The following is a 23,138-nucleotide window of genomic DNA, read 5'->3' as shown; positions in this document are numbered from 1 at the left end:
ATCAGTCCCTCTGTAGATACTGCTTCCATATCTGTTGCCACTGGTACTGTTTTGAGGAGTTTTACCAATCTGATTTCTCAAAACCTCCCAGAAGATGTTAAAAATGAAAATTTTTAATTTTTCTTTGGATAGAGATTTGGTTTGTGGACTGTCTGCTGCAGAGGTTATCAAAAAGTGTGATAAGAAAGGCAAGTTAATTCAAGGAATTTCTCACAATTTTCAGTCCACCTCCTCTAAGGCCTTCAAGGGATTTTCTGCTCCCTCATCCAGTTTTGGCAAGAAATGAAACTAACAGTCTCAACAGAATATCTCCTCTCCCACCCTGGCAGCCCCATGTCCTTTCCAGAAGGTCTGAATCTCCATTTCTTTCTTTGGCAAACAATTCATTTCAGTGTTCTGACTGTGATATATCTATGGTACAGATGGCAGTGGTAGAAAGGTCCTCCTTTCCAGGGGATTCCTTTGCATCCTCTAGACCCAACTATTCTCTTTCTTCCTGTCCTATATCAAATGCTGTCTGAAGGGTTAATACAAACAGTTCCTCTTTCCCAGCTGGGGAAAGTTATTTTATTCAAGAATCTTTAGTGCCAAAGAAAGAAAATTCCTAGAGACCCGTTCTGTATCTTTCTTCCCTGAATCAGTTTGTTATAATGCTCTAGTTCAAAATGCTATCACTTCACAACCTGTTATCTTCTGTTTCTCATTTGAACCTTTTTTTGTAACCTTAGCTTTAAAAGGCGTAACACATACATATTCATCCAGAGTTTAGGCATTTCTTAAGGCATTTGTCTGGGTCACATTGTCAGTTCTCAACTTTACTCTTTGTAAACACTCTTGGAGCCGGGGATAGCCCAGAGTGTCTGTCTTCTGTCCTAGCCCATTGCAGGCTACAAGGTATCCACATGTCTTTTCTGATGAGACTCTCGGCCTGCAAAAACTACAAGCCCTGCTGCTGAGGAAAGTAATCTCTTTCTTGTCTGTGAGCTGCTTAAACTAGTAGAGCTGCTTTCTTTTTTTTACCTGTTCCATTTTGTTTTCTGTTTTCAGAAATCTGCTTGGCCTGGTGTTTTTGTTCTGTGTGGCAGATAGGAACTTAAATTACCCAGGCTGCACATTTCACATGCTTTTTTTTCACTGGTTAATTTGTTTCTTGAGTGATACTTAAATACACAGATTATGTTTGTGGCCCTTGTCTTTTCTGATAAGATACAAGGCCTGAAAAAACTATAAGCACTGTTGGTGACTCCCTGCAGTTTTTAAAACTTGATTAAGCCACCCAGCCTTTACTGTAAATTAAGCGTTGTAAGCTCCTCCCTTTCTACACTGCTGTTGATGTCTTGAATTATTTATTTCTTTCCTTGTACTTATTTTGGAAAAAGTACATTTTGCCTCATTGTCTGTTCTACTGATTTATCTGATTTGAATTCATTAGCTAGCTGTTGGATAATGTAGTGTATTTTTGTAGTCTAGCAAGCTCTGTTCTGTGTTTTTGCATCAAGAGGACAGAGGATTTTCAGTCTAGTGGTGGTAACCTGGTCTGTATAGGTTGAGGAAACACTAGAGATTCCTGCATGTAGTTGTTTTATTGGTTGGAGGATTTATTAATCAGCTTACCTTGTTTTTAATGCCTTTATAAATTCTGCACAATTGAATGTCTCTTGGCTAACTTCTACTAAATGAATTATTTTTATTGAATAATCACATTTTTATAAACTGCTTAACGTATACTGCTGTTAACTTGATTACTTAATTGCCTTCCCTTAAGTTTAAGTTTGTTTGTGGTAGCATTTCACTCTGGACACATTTACTGTGCTTTTACATTAGGAGGCTGGGGTTATTCATATAGTGGCAATAGGTGTTTACCTGGTCTATCTGAGTTGGGAAGCACACAAAAGGGCTTTGTAAGTGCAGTTGTTTTCTTGTCCAGAGGGCTTAGTAGCCAGTTCTGTGCATTTCCACTACTGAGATAAATTTGGCATGTTTGCCCAGAGCTGCTCACCGTGCCAGTGCCCTGTACATACGCAGAAATCAGAAGTACATTTTCCCTTTAGAACCACCCATAAAGCTGTACCCTATAAAGCAGTAAATATAGAGCAAATTACCTTACACACTGACAAGCTTAGAGCAGATAGTTGCACATTGACTGGCAGTACTGTTAAAGTTAGTAAAGTTAGTCTGCCTCCAACTCCCTCCCAAAAGAAAAAAACACCCTTAATTAGCTATCTTGTTAACTCCTGTACGCTGCACACTTGTAGCTCACCAATTAGTGGACAGGATAACATAGGCAGTTTTCTCATTTCTCTGCAGCCAGACTGGTGGGTATGGGTATCCTGAGACAGTATAGCAATTGTCTCATGTTTACTGGCAACCACTTAATCCTTAAAATAACAGGTACAGTATGCAAGAGGTGTACATATACAATGTTACTAGAGGCTAAACTCTTACATAAAAGCACACATCAAGTTGTCAAAACCATGCACACGGCATTCCACACACACAACACATAGACCAATATATGCTGAGGCACTTAAATACATTCTTCCTAAACAAAAAAGACCTCCTAGAACACCCATCAGCAAAGATTTTACTTTGCAAAATCAAAAGCACTCAACAAAAACAACAGCTAACATTATGCATACAGCCTTAATTGGTGGAGCCCCAAGTACAAAGCCCATAGGGTGAGCAAAGACAAATTCTTAAGACTGTAGTCATAGGGGTCTCCATTGTAAGACATATACTGATGCCTCTCTATCCAGACTGAACAATGAGAAGATAATAGTTAGTTGCTTATGTGGTGCCAGGATCTGCCAAATTATTTGTGCACTCAAGTCACTGCACCACAGGTACCAGTACGATTCCATTGTAGTCCATATAGGTGTAAATGACCTGAAATGTACCTCTGTAGACCATATGAAGAGTGTCAGAGTGGTATGAGCCTAGCATTGAGCAGCATATTACCTTCAGCAAGAATAATGTCAGAATACCAACAAAAAATGATTGTTTGTAACAGTTGGCTGAGTTTTTGGTGCAATTCTAAGGGGATCCAGTATTTGTCACATGGGAAGACATGGTTAATGAACCGTGTTGCTTTGCCAAGGATGGTCTGTACCTGTCCCATCTAGCCTTTCTTATACTGATTAAAACTTTATTCTTCCCCACAAGAACCTTTTTGTAGGCAGTCCCAAATTGACAAACCTACCAATATAGCAATAAATCAACTCAACTGAACCTCCGGGTGTTACTGCTCAATGCCAGGAACCTAAACAAAAAGCTAAACTGTTTATTGCCGCCCTCACCCTAGAGAATATAGACATCTGTGCAGTTACTGGTTGGTGTAAAGTTGCAGAGAGTACCCAAGCATTGCAAGGCGTCATTGCCTTCCACATTTTTAAACCAGTAGTTGCACAGACTGGGACTAAAGGTAGTGTCTCGATATACATAAATAAATAGCAAGCATATCTCTAGGTTGATTAAACAGGATGATGAGCTGGAGTTTCTCAAAATGAAGGTTGCCATAGATGAAATCCCATACCGTATCCCTTTTGGTCACCCTCTATTGTCCCATGAAACTCATAGGGCATACTTAAACTTGCTGGAGATGCTCGCCATCCAACTCAACACATTACTTATGAGGGACTTCAGTTATCTTTCTATAGACCGGGAATCCTACAGTGCCTCAGATCTGCTGGCGCAGATTCCTGAACTACGTAAATACAAACACCCTTAACCAGTTAGTGCATTTGCCCACTAGAGATTCCAGCATACTGGACCACATACTGTCAAATATGGAAGAATGCTGCAGCACCCCCCAGTGTTACGTTCTTCCTGATATGGTGTAGCCATAAAGTTGTTTCCTTCAAAATCAACTCAGTAACCCCAGCAAACTCAGTAACAGGAACTATTCCAAGACCAACTACTTTTTATTAAGTGATAGTTTATCAAAGTTCAGTGCCCTCCAAATCCAGAAAGAACAGCAGCCTATGCAGAATTGTTCATGTTGGTGGCTGCATAGAGGCTGTTCAGCTTAAAAGAAGCAAGCCCAAAAAACGCAACAAAAACAAAAAGGTCTGGTGGTATCCCAGATTTAAACAGGTTATACAACAAAAGGGAAAAATTATGGCTAAAATCATGGAGTGCAACTCCCCTAAAGATAACAACTCTCATCAAAATAAACCATCAGCTAAGAGGGCTAATTAAGTCCAATAAATACAATTTTGAGGTCAAAATATCCTCCCAGGCAAAAAAGACAGCCATAAGTCTTCCTTCAGCCAGTATACTGAACTGGTGGTTAATGGTGCCACATTCACTGAGCCGGGCAACATAGTGAATCTGCTCGCTGACACTCAGTTTCACCTTTATTCCCCTCCCCCCTCCACTCACCCCCAACCACCTCTCAAGAAGTACCTTCAAGCATAACACTTCCAACTGTAAATAGAGAGCATATTCTGGCTGCGCTCATTAAGGCCAAGAACACAGCCTCAGTAGGACCTGATAATGTCCAAGGATGTCTCCCTGAATAGTCTAAAACATAACCTATCAGGGCCACTGGAGTTAATATTTCACTGTAGTCTTAAAACTGGCTTCGTGCCACGAGAATGGAGAGCTGCAGCTGGTGGACCATCAACAGACCACTTAAACTACAGACCCATTAGTCTGACTAGTCTTAAATGCAAAGCCATGGAAAGAATGATTATGGAAGCCCTCAGCAAAGACATAGGAGACCTTCAGACACTGGATCCATCCCAGTGTGGCCTTGGTAAAGGAAAGTCATGCTACTGAACCTGGTGGACTTTTGACAGGGTCACCAAGGCAAAGTATCCGGGTAAAACAATGCATACTGCCTACCCTGACCTGGTTAAGGCATTTGCTACAGTTCCTAACTCTGGAATTGTTAAATTTCCAGAATTAGCCAAAGCCAGCTGGCTCACAGATAAGATCCAGGAAGTTAAGACTGGTGAGATCACCTCCTCAGAGTGCAGTCACTAGTGGAGTCCCTCAAGCCTCTGTGCTTGGCCTGTTCTGCTTTGGCATCTACTTCTCAGAAGTCAACTAATGTCAAAGGCCTCTGGCTGACCAAGTTTGCAAGTGATTGCAAACTGGTAGCAGTCATAAAAATCTCTCCAAGACGCTAACGTCTTACAAGAAGGTCTACTACAGATGAATGACTGGTGCCAAAGCCATGACTTAACCTCAGTGCAAAGAAATGCAGTATAGTACCTGTTGGAAGGTTGGCCATCCTAGGAAACTGTCATCTATAAAACACCTCTAAGAGTTGACCCACTGAGCAGGGATGTGGGAACATATGTAGACAGTAACCTGGCCTTCAACCAACATATATCCAAGGTAGTAAGGAAATCCTTCTATGTTGCTCAGCTTATAAGTAAGTGTATGGCATCTAAGTCCAGGAAAGTAATTTTACCACTATACTTGGCCCTCATTAGGTCCATCATTGAGTGTAATGGTGCCCTTCAGTATGTACCTGACCAGACAAATGCAGCAACTGTAACATCTGCAAAGGTTCCATATAAAGAGAGTCAGGGCTTTAAACGCAGTGTCCTGTGAAAATAACCTCAAAGTCCTATCTCTACACTATGTCTCCTACAGACTACTGAGGTACTCTACACCTGGCATACAAAACAGACAGCATCAGACCTACAAGATCTGAAGACCTAAATTTTGCTACATAAGTAAGACATGTCAGAGACACAGATATGTATGCCAGAGAATTTCCTTTCTTTGAAAAAGATTCTCCATCCACATGAAACGTAGTCCTTCCTTAACCCTATTTAAGTGCAACTTGGACGGTTGGATGGGAAATTGAAAATTCACCCCTGATCCTGCACCCACATTCTCTGGACAGAGGCAGTCAGTAAATCATGTCATAACTAATAATCGCCCCCTGTATAAACGTCTAAAATGTAAAACTTGTGGGACATGTTTGGGTTTGACGGTTAGGCTTTTAAAAGCCCTAGTGTTCGTTAACCCACGTATACACCTATGAACCTATGTTTGCGTATTAGATGACTTGATTGTTTTTAGAGAATCATTTTTTTAAATTGCCAGGAATCTCTCACCTGGGTAAGAAACCTCCTTCACATGCTGAGATTCCAAGAGAACTTTCAAAAGTCATTTTGACTCTGTTACACAAGATTGTGTTGCTGAGCTGCCTGTTGGGCCATCTCAGTAAAAACATTTTCTTCCACTGGAAAAAATAGATCTGTATTTAGATTTATTCCAGGGATTTTCCACTCAGACTTCTGACACAACAAGGAAAAACCTTATGGTTCTTGGTCTCGCACTTCTTGCAGCACTGCACATGAGAAAGATACAGTTGTATCTGAAGTTTGTGGCCTCAGCATCAGCACCCATTGTCTTTTCAAATTCCAGTTCTGGGATTTGTGAAAAGGGAAATCACTTGGTGGAAACATCCAGTTTAACTTAAGTCCAGCTCTTCCATTCTCCCATCCTGCTCCAAATCAGTCTGTCACTAGAGATGCCTTGGACTTTGCTTGGGGAGCAGTGTTGAGGGGGGGTGGGGTGCAGGAACTCCGCACCAAGAAAGATTATAAAAAACAAGTAAACTTAAAATAGATGCTAGCCTTTATAAAAGCTCCCCGGAATTTGAGCCATCTGTAGTCCCCAGGACCTCAAGTAGTTACCGATAATACCACAGTGATGTGGTACATAAGCAAGGGGGACCAGATCTTTAACCCCTTTGAAAACTAGCCATGTTAGCATGGAGTATAGCTTTACAACACAGTCGCACTCTATAGGCATCTCAAAGTCTGTTGAAACTAATTTGTGTGGCAGACAAGCTAAGCAGGACAAAGGCAGGCCCCTCATAAATGCAAATTGGGTCAGCTTTTATCTCCCAAGATTTGATCATCTTTGGGGAATTCCTGAGGTATACCTTTTTGACTCCTGTCTAGACAATAAACTGGCAAAATTCTGTTCCAGAACTCCATGCAAGAAGACCTGGGAGATAGATGCCTTTTCTTTTCCTTGGACAGAAATATTCCTCTATGCTTTTTCCACCTTTTGTACTGATATCCAGCGTACTGCTGAAGATTCAGAAGGAATCTCCAAAGATCATTGTGGTGACTCCCTCCTGGCCCAGGCAACAGTGGTTCTCCCTTGTTTTGGAATTGGCTAGGTGCAATTATCACCAGCTTCCTCACAGACTGGATTTTCTCACACAAGAACAGAAATGTCTGATGCATCCCAACCCCAAACGGCATCAATCGACTGCCTGGATAATAGGGTCTTAATACCTTTTAGACATCTGTTTTTTGAAGGCATGCATCAGGTATTAATATTAAGTTTACTTTAAGCCAAACTATCAATCATCTTGTTTTCTTTCCAGAACCTTAAAATGAGGTAGAAAGGATACTTCATACTTTGGATGCCCACGGACAACTCTGTTACTATCTTGACATGACATAAAATCTTCCAGAACCTCCAATCTGTTGTTCATTTCTTGTGAAGGTAAAATGAAGAGAGAACTTGTGCCAAAACAGACTATTTCCAAATGGTTGTCCCAAGTTATTGTAATGGCAGCAAATGGGGGAAATCAGAAGAGAAGAAACTGAGAATTGAGAAAAAAGGGAAAAAAGTGGAACAGATTAACAGCTTAAGTATCTGGGAAGGTGGTTGTGGAGAAGGGAAGTCTGAATGAGGAGGTGAAAGCTGGTATCGGAGGGTCTGCAGCCAGCTGACACAGTGTGTCATTGTTAGTGTCTGAGGGAAGAATGCCAAAGAAGCTGAAAAGTAGTGTTTGCAAAAGAGTGATGTGACCAGTACAGCTGTATGGTACAGAAACCTGGGCAGTAAAGGCAGAGCAGTTGAGGAAACTAGAGTGCAGCTCAAGCTGAATATAGCAATAACCCACGCCTGGGTGTGGGTAATGCTGGATTTACCCACGGTTGGTGTGGTTTGGTCCCGAGGGCGAAGCCCGAGGGACCAAACAAAGCCAACCGTGGGTAAATACAGCATTACCCACACCCAGAAGTGGTTATTGCTATTATACCATGACATTATTTAAGAAAAGAAACTATTACTTTTCTTAAATAATGGCATAGTATAATGCCTGTTTACTGCCCTTCCGCAGATGTCTGGCATCCGCGGCAGTTCTGATGTACTGCGCGCCTGCGCAGTACATCAGAGCTGTGGGCAAAAGCAACGGAGAAAGCAAGATCTCCGTTGCTTTTTTTTTTTTTACTGTTTTCGCTATGTTAAATGGGTTTAACATAGCGAGACAGTTTTAAAATAAGCAACGGAAATGTCCGTTGCTCATTTTAAAACTGTCTCGCTATGTTAAACCCATTTAACATAGCGAGACAGTGTTTTAAAAGTAGAGTTATACTAATGGAAAAAAGTCCGGACGACCGGACCTTTTTCCATTAGTATAACTCGATTTACAGTGTGCATGCTGGCCAATCAGCGTGCACGTTTTGGGGGGTTCATGGTATAATAGCAGTTTGAACATGTGGAAAGTGCTCTGAAGCTTTGGAAGCTGACTAGTTGTTATATCCTGTGCAGGATATAACCCATATAGTTTAGACTACAACAGCAGTGATCACTCGAGCACCTACTATTATGGTAAGTTTACTTACATAACTGTACCTTCCCTTTCACAGTTACACTTGGAACAGAGCTTCCAGATTTTGTTTGTTAGAGCACTGTTGCAGTATCCCAAGCTATATGGGATGTATCCTGCCTAGGATCTGAGCATACAAAGGGTGTCCAAAGTTATAGGACACATTCTGCATGTTTTAGCCAAAGTAGTCATCAAGAATAGCAGTATAAAGGCAGTAATGCAGGTGCCAGCACCTCTGAAGTCACCAAGTACACTGATCTTTCATTGGCCTTCCCGGACATTTCTACACCTATTACTAATCTTCATTTGAGTGTACAGCTTCTGCAAATGCGTCCCTGTGCAAAGTAGACTATAATCCTCATCACACCCTTTAGCACAGGCAAATGTAGTTCCCCTTTGTGGCTCATTTGCAAAAAAACTATAGCTTCTTAATCCACAAATGGATCTTTTGCCACATCAATTCCCTCAAGCTAACTGCAAATTTTATCCAGTTCCTGTGATGGCCTCTGATACCTTCCCTTTCTCAGAGAGTAGTTCAGATTTTGTCTGCTTCTTAGAAAGAATCTTCTCACAATTTTCAACAGCAAGTGGAACGATTTCTCCCCATTTTGTCCCTAACCAAGGACGTCACCCCTTTTCTGCTCCCATTCCCACTGTACTCCATTTCCTTTCATCCTTGTTTGATGCTAGGTGCATCTAATCAGCAAGTAAGGTGAAACTAGTCATCTCCAATTTTCACATTGTTTTTTCTCCTCCTTCCCTTGCCTCACAAAAATTATGCAAACAGTTTCTCACGGGAATCTTCTTTTTGGATCCCTCCTGACAAAGACCCAACACCACTATGGTGCCTCAAGTTAGAGTTGGAAATGTTAATTCATCCACCCTTTAAAACAGTATGTTCAGCTGAACTAAGATTTCATTCCTGGAAAATCTTTTTTTTTTTGTAACAATCACTTCATCAAGTTTTTCAGCAATACAAGCACATTCTTCTTTACTTCCTTATCTAATTTTTCACAAAGGTAAAGTTCCACTCAGAACAAATCCTTCCTTTTTCAAAAAAACAAATCCATCTTTCTTTCCAAAAGCTGCTTAAGAGTCCAACCAAAGCCAACCTTTTCTTCTAACAGTCTTTTTTCCAAACTCTTCATTCTGCATATGTTGTTTGCCCATAGGTAGCTACTGTTTTACCTTCACAGTACAAAAATCAGAAAAGATTCACAGCTCTTTATTTCTTTTGCCCACTCCAGATTAGTACACAAGGTTTCTAAAGTAACTCAGTCCATATAGCTGTCACATTGCATAACTGTTGCTTACAAATTGAAAAACAAAACCTTGCTATTCAGGTCTAAGGCTCACTCATCCTAGTTGGTGTTAGAATCCTCTGCTTTCTTCGGGAATTCTTCAGTGGATGTTATTTGTGCAGTAGCAAGTTGGTGTACATTGCATACCTTTCCAAACATAGGTTGGGCATTATCTCCAGAGGTAGGTCATCCTTTAGTGCTACCAGTCTCGAGATATCCTGTCATACATAATTCCATTTAGGAAATTGGATAGGTTGGGATCTTGTCCCATCAGTCAGCTCAGTTGAAGTGAATGAAATTGCATACAAAGTTATGTACTTGCATACAAAAATTCTTTGGATTGAAAAATTCATTGGGTCTAGACCCATTGTGGTAGTCCAATAAGTAAAATAAATTACTATAACACTGGATCGTTTTCATCCTTAGCCCATCCAAGTCGACATCTGTGCCACTTTCTTCCTTACCAATTGTCACTACTCATGTTTAGATGGACCTAGAAAACCTATTTTTAAAACGGTTTTCTCCCCAAAACTCTCAACCTTGTCATCCATATTTTTTCCAGTGCTAGTCAGCGTTGTTGCCTCACAGCAAGAGGTTCTCTCGTTCGATTCTTGGCTGGAGTGCGGGGAGTACCTTCTGTGTGGAGTCTGCATGTCCTCCCCACGGTTGGGTGGGTATTTGAAAGACATGCGTAAATGGGCGTGCCTTCGTTGAAGGTTGAACATCGAACTGGCACCTCGGCGTTCATGAAAATCTACTGCCAATCATTAGCGGATCGGAGTTCCGCTGTGGCTACCCCTAACTGGGAAAAGCCGAAAGACGACAACAACAGTCAGCAGAAAACTCGGTCTGAGATGGGGCATGGGCTTATGCGTTGGGAGCAAGGAAGAAGATTGTGGTTGAGCACTTTGCAAGACATTGCTGTTTCGGAACCTTGAGACAGCCTGATCCCATCAGTCAAATCAGAAGGACTAGGGATGAAAAGGATCTAGCATTATGTTAAGTACGTAACATGTAGTGTTTTTTTTTTTTTTTTTTGACTACCACAATGAGCATAAACCCACTGAATTTTTCGTTCCAATAATTTTTGTTTACTTCAAACATCTGTTTGAATGTAACTTTGTGTATTTCTCCTAACCCTTGTTAAACATTAGAATTCTGAAGCAATATAATTACAATATGGATTGCACAGGTTGAAAAGGTACCAGTGGTAATAGTTTAAAATGTATTAAAATACCTTTACAAGCTAAAGTAGTTCTGTTCTATTAAATTGCTCTCAAACAATCCTCAAAAAAACATTATTAGCAACTGACAGGGGGCTCCTATAGCTACTGTCTGATACAGCAACAAAAAGCCTCTGTCATCAATACGGCCAGGTGAGGCAGTAAACAAAACATTATACTTCCTGAATAGGAGAGTTAACTAACCTAACAATGACCTGATATTATATTTGCCAATTCATTCTGATGCTGCTCTTTTAAAATGCTTTTTCTTGCCTGCTAGATTGCTAGAAATGAGCAGTTTGTCACACTTCACATTTTCTTACTAACTGCTGGAAAAAAAAACATCCTGCTATACATCACTCACGTAGTTGTTTGGAAGCAAGCGTACAGCAGCCTCAAGGCTAAGTTTGCTTATGTTGTGCTGGTGGCAATCTAAATATATGCTCCGTGATCAGTTACCTCTTCTGTGTATCGCAAAACTACCTTAATGCAGGCACAGCAATAGTAATGTATTGCTTTTTACGAAACTAAATTTCTGTAGTCATCTCTGCTTGATAGTGTACTGTCATCACAGGACTAAATGCTTGCAGTGCCACCCTTAGCTGTAATACATAAATGTTTGCAGTATTACCTTTAACTGTAATGTAAAATTGTATATATTAGTGCTGCAGAATCAGATTTATTTATACCTTGTTTGAGGGCCCCAATCCACATTCAGAAACCAAATGTATGGCTCCCCACACCTCCATCAGGTGTATGCTTCTGCATTTCTCCTCTTGTATTAATTTTACACAGATAACGACAAATGTTTTTAAGACCTTTGTGAATGGTATTCCATATTTAAGACCTCTTAAAAGACTCATTTCTCCCCCCTGGGACTTAAACTTCATATTGGATAAGTGAACATTGCCACTGTCTGACACAATGGACATTATTTACTTGTCTTAGGTTCATAGGTTCATGGATTAGTACTAAGCTAACTGCCCTTGGAAGCCATTTTAAGCCTAGCCAATTATCCCTTGTGAGACTCAGGAAACATTTGTTCTTGTTACTGCAACTTTGGGGAGGACTATCTCGAGTTTACAGGCTTTCTTGTGCAAGACCGCTTTCAAAGCCTTTCACAACTGAAGTGTTTCTTTACTAATCCCTCTCATACATAAGGTGGTGGCAACAATGTCTTACCAGTTTCCATTTGTTTATTTTTACTACTAAAATGAAGAGAAACCATCTGTTGCATACAGTAGATGTACTTAGACAACTAAACTGCTGCACCAGGAGTACTTCTTGTTTCAGGAAATCTGGTAACTCTTCTGTCCCTTAAGAAATGGAAAGAAGGCTGCTTGTAACTAAACTGTCATTGTCAGAGTGACTGTCATTGTCAAAGTGTCTGGTTGCCACTGCATTGTCTCTTCCTGTAATAAATGCAGTAAAGCTTTACAAGGCTCTGTTGGGATACATTCCCGTAGAGCAACTGAACTTCAACTGCTTTAGAAATGTTTCTGCAAAGGATACATACTACAAGTTAATGGAGCGACTGCTTTTCATACTTTCACCATACTGTGCAATTTTGAAGCACAGTCTAAGTATAGGACACTAAGGCATGGCAAGACTATAGATGATCCTTAAGCTGTGCACCTCCCAGTGTAACCAAACTACCATTTAAGATTCTACTAGATAATATCATTTGAAAGTTGTAGTGACTTGTCCTAAAAAGAATTAAGCAACTTTATAAGGTGCTTAACGAAAGGTCTTCAGGAAAAAGGCACTGTAACATTAAACCTTCCATTCCTGTTTAGAGAATTGTATACAGTTACCATCATCATATTACATTTGCATTACCTATTACTGGCCAAAGCACTGCATATTTTCCTGCCCTGGCCATGCTTATCTGGCATGGTCTTCTAGCTTGATCTGTTGGATACATGTATGTGTAACATGCACCTCTGTCAGTCCTGTTCCACCTCTGTCACTCCCATTGTACATCTGGAGAACCTGTTTTTTTTAGCTGCATTAATATTGATTTATACCCATATTTCTAGCCTCAGCACTACAACTTTACCTACTATAGGTGCACTTCCCTGTGGTGCTTCCAGGCTTGAAGAATCAGGGTTCCTGGCAGTGCTGGATATATATTCGTGTCTTGTACCACTTGCATCAGTAACTTCACTGGCGCAAGAACATAGTCTTCACAAGGAAGGTAGCTACTACTGGAAAATTCCTCAAGGCCACAGGAAGTAGAATCTGAATAAATACAATGTTATGATTTACTCTCATTATAGTGAACCCTTCCAGAAGATGTGCTGTAGTATGTGAGTGGTATGTTACTCATCTGCACTTTTCGTTGATTTCCGCAGTAAGTTTAAATATTTAAAAAGACTCAGTATTTCAGGAAATCAGAAAATTTTGTCCATTGTATAAAAAAAAAAAAAAAGTCGCTTAATCCTCCTTGTCACCAAGTAAACTTTGTCCATGTGGCTGGTAATTGTATTTATTGATTGATTGATTTGATAAATAAAGCCACGCAATTGAAGGCCTTATTCTTTCAGCTAGTTCACCAGCCACGTGTGTCACTACAGGAAAAAAATTCTACTCAGAATGGATTAGAACCTGTAGTTTGGACTACTCTCCATGTGTTCGCAAAACATTACAAGCTAGAAGCTCTGCTTGGGTACAAATCATAGTTTTAACATGGCAGTGCTGTAAGAGTATGTCTGATCACCTTAAAATACTTCTTTACTGCTTTGGATAGTACCAAGAGTTATTGTTAATGTCGTTCCTTAAAGATGGTAGTACAGTTAAATTCCAGATGTCCCTGTGCAAGTGCAACCTCGCACCCTCCAGTTTGATTTTCTTCGTGTTTCACTGTTGCAGTCATTACATTTGGGTAATCTGCTGGCAGGTTGCCCTCAGTCGGCCTGAATAACAAAGTCTTGGGTCCTGCGCCGGTTGCTGTCTCTTCTTCCATGATGTCAGGGGTATAAAATATGCAGCCGATGCCATTTTATTCAGTCTTTCTTGCTGCACGGTGCCCGAAGCAGCAGCAGTTTGCAAATGCTGGTCGGCCGACTCCTAAAATTCTTGCATTCGAAGACTTTAAACTAAAGTTAAGTACTCCATTGGGGAAACTTTTTCTTGCTCCTTACCGATGTCAGTAAAAGTTAATAATTGCATTACAAAGCTAAATCTATGCAAACCGTAAAAGATTTCTTGCAAGTGCAGCCACCCAGGTTCAGTAGACACTGGCCTACTATAAATTGGTCCTTTTGTGTGTCCGACAGAGCCACTCAAGGCAAATCCAGGCGCTCAAAAGGCTCCAGATACCAATCACAGGGTTCTTGCAGGTTAAAGCAGTGGGGTGCCTCCACCTCCAGAACTGGAGGAAACAAAGCACAACCCTACAGTAAGCAGTCTCAGTGACTTTCCTCTACCATCACCAAACACTTACCTTTTGGTAGTCCCCTTGGGGGGGGAAACTAGCACTTCATGCTCAAAATTGGCAGTTAATTACCCAGGACAAGTGAGTATTAAACATAGTATCGCAGGGGTACAGATTTCATTTCCATACTTTGCCAATTCCAAACGGATGGCTGGATCTGCCACAAAACCAGTGGGTAGAGGCCCAGAAGCAAGTCATGTCCCTCATGGATATGGGGGCTATTCAACCGGTACCAGAAAAGGAAAAAGGACAAGGTTTTTATTCAAGACTATTCCTGGTACCCAGAAAAGACAATTAATGGCGTCCAATACTGGGCATATCGATTCTGAACACGTTCCTGGACATTCCAAAATTCAAAATGCTGACTTTACAACAGCTACTACCTATGCTAGGCAGGAATGCTTGGTTAGTAACTCTAGACTTAAAAGAGGCATACCTGCATATCCCAATAAGGGAATCATGCAGAAGATATCTTCGCTACAAAGCAGGTTTTTTGCATTACCAATTCTCTGCACTGCCCTTTGGCTTATCTACTGTGCCCAGGGTCTTTACAAAGTGCCTGGCACCAGTAATTACATTCTGCAGACAAAGAAGCATTCAAATTTATCCTTATCTGGACGACTGTCTCATTCAAGCAGAGGACAAGGACACTCTTCTTCAACATCTGTTGTTTGTGAAAAGGCTTCTAGCATGCCTAGGGTACACCATAAACAAAAAGAAATCACAACTGGTACCCTCTCAAATAATTACATTCCTGGATGCAAGCTTTAATACAACTGCCCAGATGGCTTACCTTACGCCAGACAAACAAAGGCAACTGACAGCATACTTTAAACAAATGGCAACAAAAACCCAGTTATCTGCAGGCTTTGGGGTTCATGGCATCCTGCATTCTTCTAATTCCAGACGCGAGACTGCATATGAGGAAACTTCAATGGTACCTAAAAAGTTTATGGAGTCAACATTGTCACAGTCTGGAAACAATGATTCCTCTCATTCCCTGCCTACAACAGGAGTTTCTTTGGTGGGCAGAGACATGTCACCAAAACAAGGGACTGTCATTCACTCTACCCCCCCCTGCCACCCAAACCCTAACTACAGATGCATCGGACTATGCTTGGGGGGGCCCACCTGGCAGGGAGATGCATTCAGGGCAAATGGAGCCCAAACCAAATGCATCTGCATATCAACCAGAAAGAGATGCTAGCTGTTCAGAATGCTCTGACAGCCTTCAAGGACTTACTTCATCCAGGACAACTACTGATAAAGACGGACAACACCACAGTTTTGTGGTACATAAACAAGCAGGGGGGGTACACATTCCTACCCCCTTTGTAGACTAGCCATGGCCTTGTGGAACACAGCCTTGACTTACCAAATACATCTTCAAGCTCAATTCCTGTCAGGAAAACAAAATACTCTGGCAGACCTAAGCAGAAATCTTATGGACTCACATGAATGGAAACTGGATCCACAAATCTTCAGTATTTTAACACAGAAGTGAGGGAGCCCAGACATAGATCTATTTGCCTCTCCCCAAAATTATCAGTTGGACAAATTCTGCACAAGAATTCATCACAAAAAAAGCATGGAAAGTGGATGCCCTATCCTTCAGTTGGAAAAGCCTATCAGTCTATGCCTTTCTCCCTCTGCCTCTACTCTCCAAGGTCTTACTAAATGTCAGACAGGAAAAAATAAAGATTATCATAGTTGCTCCAGACTGGCCTCGCCAGCACTGGTACCCACTTCTTAGGAATATGTCTCAACTTCCTCCATGGTACTTGCCTCAAATACCTCCTCTACTGTCTCAGCAGAACAATCAAATCCTGCACACTCAGCTCCAAACTCTGAATCTTGCAGCATGGCTGATTAGTTAATTCTTCAAACACCACCTCCCAGTAAATCTGTGATGGATGTCATTTTGGAAGCCAGAAGGCCTCGTACTAGAAAATCTTATGCTGATAAATGGAAGAGATTCTGTGCTTGAAACAAAGCACAAGGAACGGACGCAGCAAAGCCCAATATTCCTCAGATTTTACAATATTTGACTGAGATGCTTGACAAGGGCCTATCTTTTTCTTCAATAAAAATCCATGCCTCTGCCATCTCAGCTCATTACAACAAAGAGCCTCCTCTCTTTTCTCATCCTCTGCTTAAACGGTATCTTAGAGGGGCCAAAAATTTAGGGCCTCCCAGAAGATCACCCACTCATGCATGGGACCTCAATTTTCTGCTGGAAAAACTCACCCTGCCGCCTTTTGAACCAGCAGCTACTGCGGATATAAAATTTCTATCTTGGAAAACAGCTTTTCTCTTGGCAGTCACTTCAGCAAGAAGGGTTTCAGAACTGCAGGCTCTCATGACAGTGGAGCCTTTTATTATATTTTACCCGGACAGTTTCCCTCAGGACCAATTCTTCTTTTATGCCTAAGGTGGTATCCAGTGTGGCTCTTAACCAGACCATTCACCTGCCAACATTTTACCCATATCCGCAGAACAAGGGGGAGCGGATTATGCATTCATTGGACGTGCACAGACAACTAAGATTCTACTTAAACAGGGCCAAATCTCTAAGAAAGTCTGAGCAACTACTGGTAGCATTTGCTGCAGGGTCAGAGGGGAAGGTTATATCAAAGCAGACTATTTCTAAGTGGATAAGCCACTGCATTCGTTTCCGCTACTTGCACCATGGTAAAACTGTGCCCAATGGGATCAGATCACACTCCACCAGGGCTGCCTCAACTTCAGCAGCTTTTCTCAGAGGGGTTCCAACAAAAGACATTCTAGAAACTGCTACTTGGAGCTCTGTTTATACCTTCACAAAGCATTATCATTTGCCTCTCTTCTCCAAATCCAGGGCAGGCTTTGCCACTGGAGTTCTGCAGGGCCTTATAGCCTCTCCTAATGCTGTATAGTTCCATCTTCCCATCCATAGCTTTGGGATTCTACCCAAATGTAATGACTGCAACAGTGAAACACGAAGAACATAGTATATTTGTGTACACTTGCTATAAATGTAGATGTTAGAGTATATTCACTGTTGCAGTCCGGGTTACCCACCTCCCATTCCCTTTTCTATACCCTTTCTTTCCTTCACTATACACTATAGCCTTTGTGGTGTATTTGCTGTTAGATGAAGGTAAAGTTTGTTGCTAAAAGTGTATTTTTATATATTTCTGTTTATATATATATATATATATATATATATATATATATATATATATATATATATATATATATATATATGCTCCCCATTTGCGGGGCACCTGACATCTGGGGCAAGAAAAACTGAATAAAATGGTGTCGGATGCATGTTTTATACCCCTGACGACCTGACGTCATGGAAGAGGAGGCAGCAACTGAAGCAGGACTCAAGACTTTGTTATTCAGGCCGACTGAGGGCAACCTGCCAGCAGATTATCCAAATGTAATGACTGCAACAGTGAATACACTCGAACATCTACATTTATGGTAAGTGTACACAACTGTACTTTGTATGGTATGTATGTAGTTTGCAAGTTTGCTGTTTTATGACTTTGGTTCTTACCATAGTTTTACTGTTCTGTGTTCATAGTTTTTGTGGTTGGCTATTAGGTTTGGCTACCACAAGCACACACTACTGTCTGGGGAAATTTCTTCCAGTCTTTAAAAACTGAAACTGGAGCTTGCCAGAACTGCCTTTACGGAAACATGCTGCCCCCTGCATAAGTACTTCAATTGATAAAAGGTCAGCATTAGCTTTACTAGAAGTAAAACAGCTATGCAAATCTGTCTGCACAATTAACCAGTCAGGTAAGAAAAATCCAATTGAAATGATTTACTGTTCACCACAACCACTCCTGGAAGATTAATTACGGTAAGCTTGTTACACAATTGCACTCTGTTGTGAGTACTTGCATATCCATTTTTCCTTCTTCAGGTCGTGAAGGCATGCAGTGGGGAAGGACCTTCACCTTATCCATTAATTTTATGCATTGTTTGCTGACTGAGAGCTCTTCAGGGCATCTATAATAAATTCTTGCACACCTTAAAATCCTCACAAATAAATACTAGGACTTCCTAATAACAAGTTATGTTATTCCTTGAAATATTGTATTAATGCAACCATGTCAGAGGTTTGACATTGTTTTTGTTGTTCTTCGTCTTATTAGGTGGTACAGATGCAATGCAATATAGAGCAAATTGACGAAGGAACAAAACATCATGTAAGTATATAGCTTGTATTAATTTCTGAAGCATTTGTCCTCATATGCATGTACCACGGATTAATGGGCCACTGTCCAAAATGCACACATTCTGATCTAAACAGGATATTCTGTCATTGGTGTATTAAATGTTTTATGAAATGTTCAGTCTGCAGCACTTCAGTAACTGGGAAAAAAAAAATCACAGCCATAAGATCTTTACCTCATTCTGCCATTGTCCCAAGCATATTGCTGCCTTTATTTTTCTGCCTGTGGGATAGTTCTGTAGAACATTACTTACAGTGATTAGTCAAGCAGTAGTCAGCAAATATAAGCAAAACAAAGCCAAAGCAGCAGAAATCAAGAGTTTTCAGAATTTTTGGCCCAAGCAAACCTGATGTTCATCGTGTTACACCTGCTGCAGTCATTACACTTGGGTTATCTTGGTGTCAGGCGTTCCCGCAGTCGGCCTGAGTTCCAAAATTTTGGTCCGGCATTGTTTGCGGTCGCTTCTTCCCTGACGTCAGTGCGCCAGGGGTATATAAGATGCATCCGACGCCATTTTCTTCAGTCTTTCTTGCCTCGCGGTGCCCGAAGCAGAAGCAGTTCACAAGTGCCAGTCGGCCGACTCCTGAGATTTTCGAAGTCGAATTTCAGATCCGAAGTCTTCAATAAAGCTAAGTACCCCGTTGGGGAAACTTTTTTCTTGCCTCAGACCGATGTCAGAAAAAGTTAATAATTGTATTTCTTGTGGGAAGAAAATACCTCATAAGGACTTCAACTCTTACTGTATTCCATGCCTAGGCCCTGAAATATGACGTCACTAGTTGTCGGTTTTGTGCTAGATTTAACAAATGCACTATAAAAAGACGTTTTGATTTTGCTTTGCACTACTTTGGCCGAAGGTTCAATTATACGATGCCATCGGATCAGCCGACGACCTCAGTACCGAAAAAACGCAAAGACAAGGATAAAGACAGGCATCAGAGGTCCAAAACCGACGATGAAATCTCTTCTAGGCTAGTCGTCAGTCCTCAGTGAGGCGCTTTCGCAGCCCCTGACACCCGCTACCTCAGAGCCACAGGCCGCTGACGACTCCCACGTGGAGACATCTAGGCCTCTGGAAACTCAAGGTATTGGGCCTACGGAAACTAATCCCTCAGCAGGTATTGGCTTCTGAGGGTGTTTTCAGACCTTCACAACTTACCATTAAAACAACAGCCAAGACAAAGGTACCATTACAAGTACAGCATTCTCCTGGACAGTCCTCCATGCCTAAGAAACAGATGCTTAAAATGGCCAAAGACCTCATTACTCTAATCAGGGGATCCCGTCCTCCTCCTGAGAAAAGGCCTAGGCAGGATACAGATTATGATTCCTCTGATCAGGTTTCATTTCCTCTGATTCCTCTTCAGACCAGGGATATTCTCTACCCCCCTATGAGGACTCTGATGCTGAAGAATCTATTCCTTCAGCCTCTCCTCCTGAGGATTACTCTTTTGGGGAAACTTTACATACCATGAGGGAGCATTTCCACTGGGAAAGCCAGGATTACTCAGAATCCAAGAAAAGGCTCAGGGATTTCCTCTTATTGCTTCAACACAGGCCCCTGGCTATTACGCCTGTGCTAGATATTGTGGATGATGTGTTCTCTGAATCCAGTTTATCTCCTGACTCTTTGCCACATGCTCCAGCCAAGCCAGATAGGTATTATAGAGTCCCTGACTCTCGCACGTTTCTTTACAAAAAACCTTCTGCTGATTCAGAAACTATTTCCCAGGGTCCAAAAGGGGTTAAGGCTTCCATTGCAAAAAATCCAGTACCCTCTGATAGAGATTCCAGAGCTTTGGATAGATGGGGGAAGAAAGTATACACTTCTGCAACTTCAGCAGTAAGAGCTTTAAATTGCCAGTTTCACATGCTTAAGTGCCAACAATATTTAATGGCTCAGTTAAAACAGAAAATGCTTGCAAGCACAGAAGCTCCTGATTGTAAAGAAATGCAGGATTTATTGCATGCAGTTGAACAGGTGGGAAAGCATACTCTGCAATGTGGTTTTGATTCTTAAGAGGCCTCTTGTAGAGCCGCGGTTACAGGTTCTGTGATACGAAGACATGCTTGGTTAAAAGAACAAAGTTTACCTGATCATGTTAAGGCAAAATTATTGGATGCTCCTTTACAGCATGATACCTTAACTGCGGTGGTGGTGCTGCGGTAGCGTTGTCGCCTCTTAGCAAGACGTTGTCCCATTCGATTCTCAGCTAGAGCGTCTTCTGGCGTGCCTTCATTGAAGGTTGTGCGTCAGGGCTGGTAACCCGGTACGTAAAAATCCACTACCAATCATTAACAGACTGGAGTTCCGCTGTGGCGACCCCTAACCGGGAAAAGCTGAAAGACACAAACAAACTAAAACCTTGTTTCGTGTTAAGGCAGAAGAGGTGTTAAAGAAAATGGAGGATAAAGCTAAATCTATGCAAACAGTCAAGGATTTTTTTTACAGGTACAGCCACCTCGGTTTAGCAGAAATTGGCCAACAAAGAATTGGCCCTTTCCAGTGTCAGACAGGCTCAAACAGACAACGAAAGTGGGGCACCTCAACCCCAAAAGCTGGTGAGGACAAGTCGCAACCATACAGGAAACAGTCACAATGGCTTTCCTCTTCGTACGCCAAGCACGTCCCTTTTGGAAGCCCCCTTAGGGGGAAAACTAGCACTTTTTTCTCAAAACTGGCAAACAATCACCCAAGACAAATGGGTCCTGAATATTGTGTCTCAAGGTTACAGATTCCACTTTCATACTTTACCAAGGCTAAAAGGAATGCCAGACCTGCCACAAAATCAGTGGGCAGAGGCACAAAAACAAATGTCAGCCCTCATGGACCTGAGAGCTATTCAAAAAGTACCACAACAGAAACAAGGACAAGGATTTTACTCAAGACTCTTCCTGGTCCCCAGAAAGGACAAGGCCTGGAGGCCCATACTAGACCTTTCAATTTTGAATACTTACCTGGATATTCCAAAATTCAAAATGTTGACATTACAACAGCTTCTACCCATGCTGGGCAAGAAGGCTTGGCTTGTTACTCTGGACCTCAAAGAGGCATACCTGCATGTCCCTATCAGACAAAATTGCAGAAAATACCACAGATTCAAAGCTGGTGCAATGCACTACCAATTCTCTGCACTGCCCTTTGGCTTATCTACTGCGCCCAGGGTCTTCACAAAGTGCCTGGCACCAGTAATTGCATTTTGCAGACAAAAAGGAATTCAAATATATTCATACCTGGACTGCCTCATTCAAGCAGAGACAAAGGACATTCTTCTACAGCATCTGGCGTTTGTAAAAAGGTTGCTAATTTCTCTAGGGTACACAGTAAATGAAAAGAAGTTAAAACTAGTGCCCTCGCAACAGATTAGATTCCTGGGTGCCAGCTTAAATACATGGCCCAGATGGCTTACCTCACGCCAGACAAACAAGTTCAACTAACTCAATATTTTCAATTGCTGGCAAGAAAGTCCCATCTCCCTGCAAGAAAAATTCTGCAGGCCCTGGGATTCATGGCATCCTGCATACTACTAATACCATATACCAGACTGCATATGAGGAAATTACAATGGTACCTGAAAAGTGTTTGGACTCAACACTCTCACAGTTTAGAAGCAGTAATACCAATGATTCCCTGCCTACAACAGGAGTTTCGATGGTGGGCACAGGCATGTCACCTAAACAAGGGTCAACCTTTTACCCAACCCACAGCCAGGCAAACTTTGACTACAGATGCTTCGGATTACACCTGGGGAGCACACATGGCAGGAAAATGCATTCAGGGCAAGTGGACCACAGACCAGATGCATCTTCACATCAATCAAAAAGAGATGTTGGCTGTTCAAAATGCCCTAACAGCTTTCAAGGACCTTCTGTATCCAGGACAATTGCTACTAAAGACGGACAACACCACAGTAATGTGGTACATAAACAAGCGAGGGGGCACTCATTCTTATCCCCTATGCAAGCAAGCCATGACCTTGTGGAACACAACTGTAACGTATCAAGTTCACCTGCAAGCACAATTCCTGCCAGGAAAGAAAAATACTCTGGCAGGCGATCTAAGCAGAAATATCATGGACCCTCACGAATGGAAATCAAATCCACAAATCTTCAGCATGGTAACGCAAAAGTGGGGATGCCCAGACATAGATCTTTTTGCCTCCCCACTGAATTGCCAACTACAAAAATTCTGCACAAGGATTTATCACAAACAAGCATGGAAAGTGGATGCTCTTCTGTTCAGCTGGAAAAACCTAAAAGTTTATGCCTTCCCCGCCACTGCCTCTCCTTTCAAAGGTACTCCTAAAAGCCAGACAAGAAAAACCACGGATGATCCTGATTCCTCCAGAC

The 23,138-nt window shown here is 41.6% G+C and overlaps 1 protein-coding gene across 4 annotated transcripts in view; it reads left to right on the top strand.

The window, feature by feature from the left end:
- NRBP1 (nuclear receptor binding protein 1) overlaps nucleotides 1-23,138 on the top strand; it is a 1,787,342-nt gene that overhangs the window by 1,445,485 nt on the left and 318,719 nt on the right. For all 4 annotated transcript variants that reach the window (XM_044061499.1, XM_044061500.1, XM_044061497.1 and 1 more), the window contains one exon: nucleotides 18,708-18,761. In XM_044061499.1, coding sequence (XP_043917434.1) covers nucleotides 18,708-18,761 — 54 coding nt within the window. The remainder of the gene's footprint in view (nucleotides 1-18,707; nucleotides 18,762-23,138) is intronic.

The sequence above is a fragment of the Protopterus annectens genome, chromosome 2.part0 (genome assembly GCF_019279795.1).
Source record: "Protopterus annectens isolate FY-2018-M chromosome 2.part0, PAN1.0, whole genome shotgun sequence".
In the NCBI taxonomy this organism is placed as follows: domain Eukaryota; kingdom Metazoa; phylum Chordata; order Ceratodontiformes; family Protopteridae; genus Protopterus; species Protopterus annectens.
This window is presented reverse-complemented; position numbering and strand designations above follow the sequence as displayed.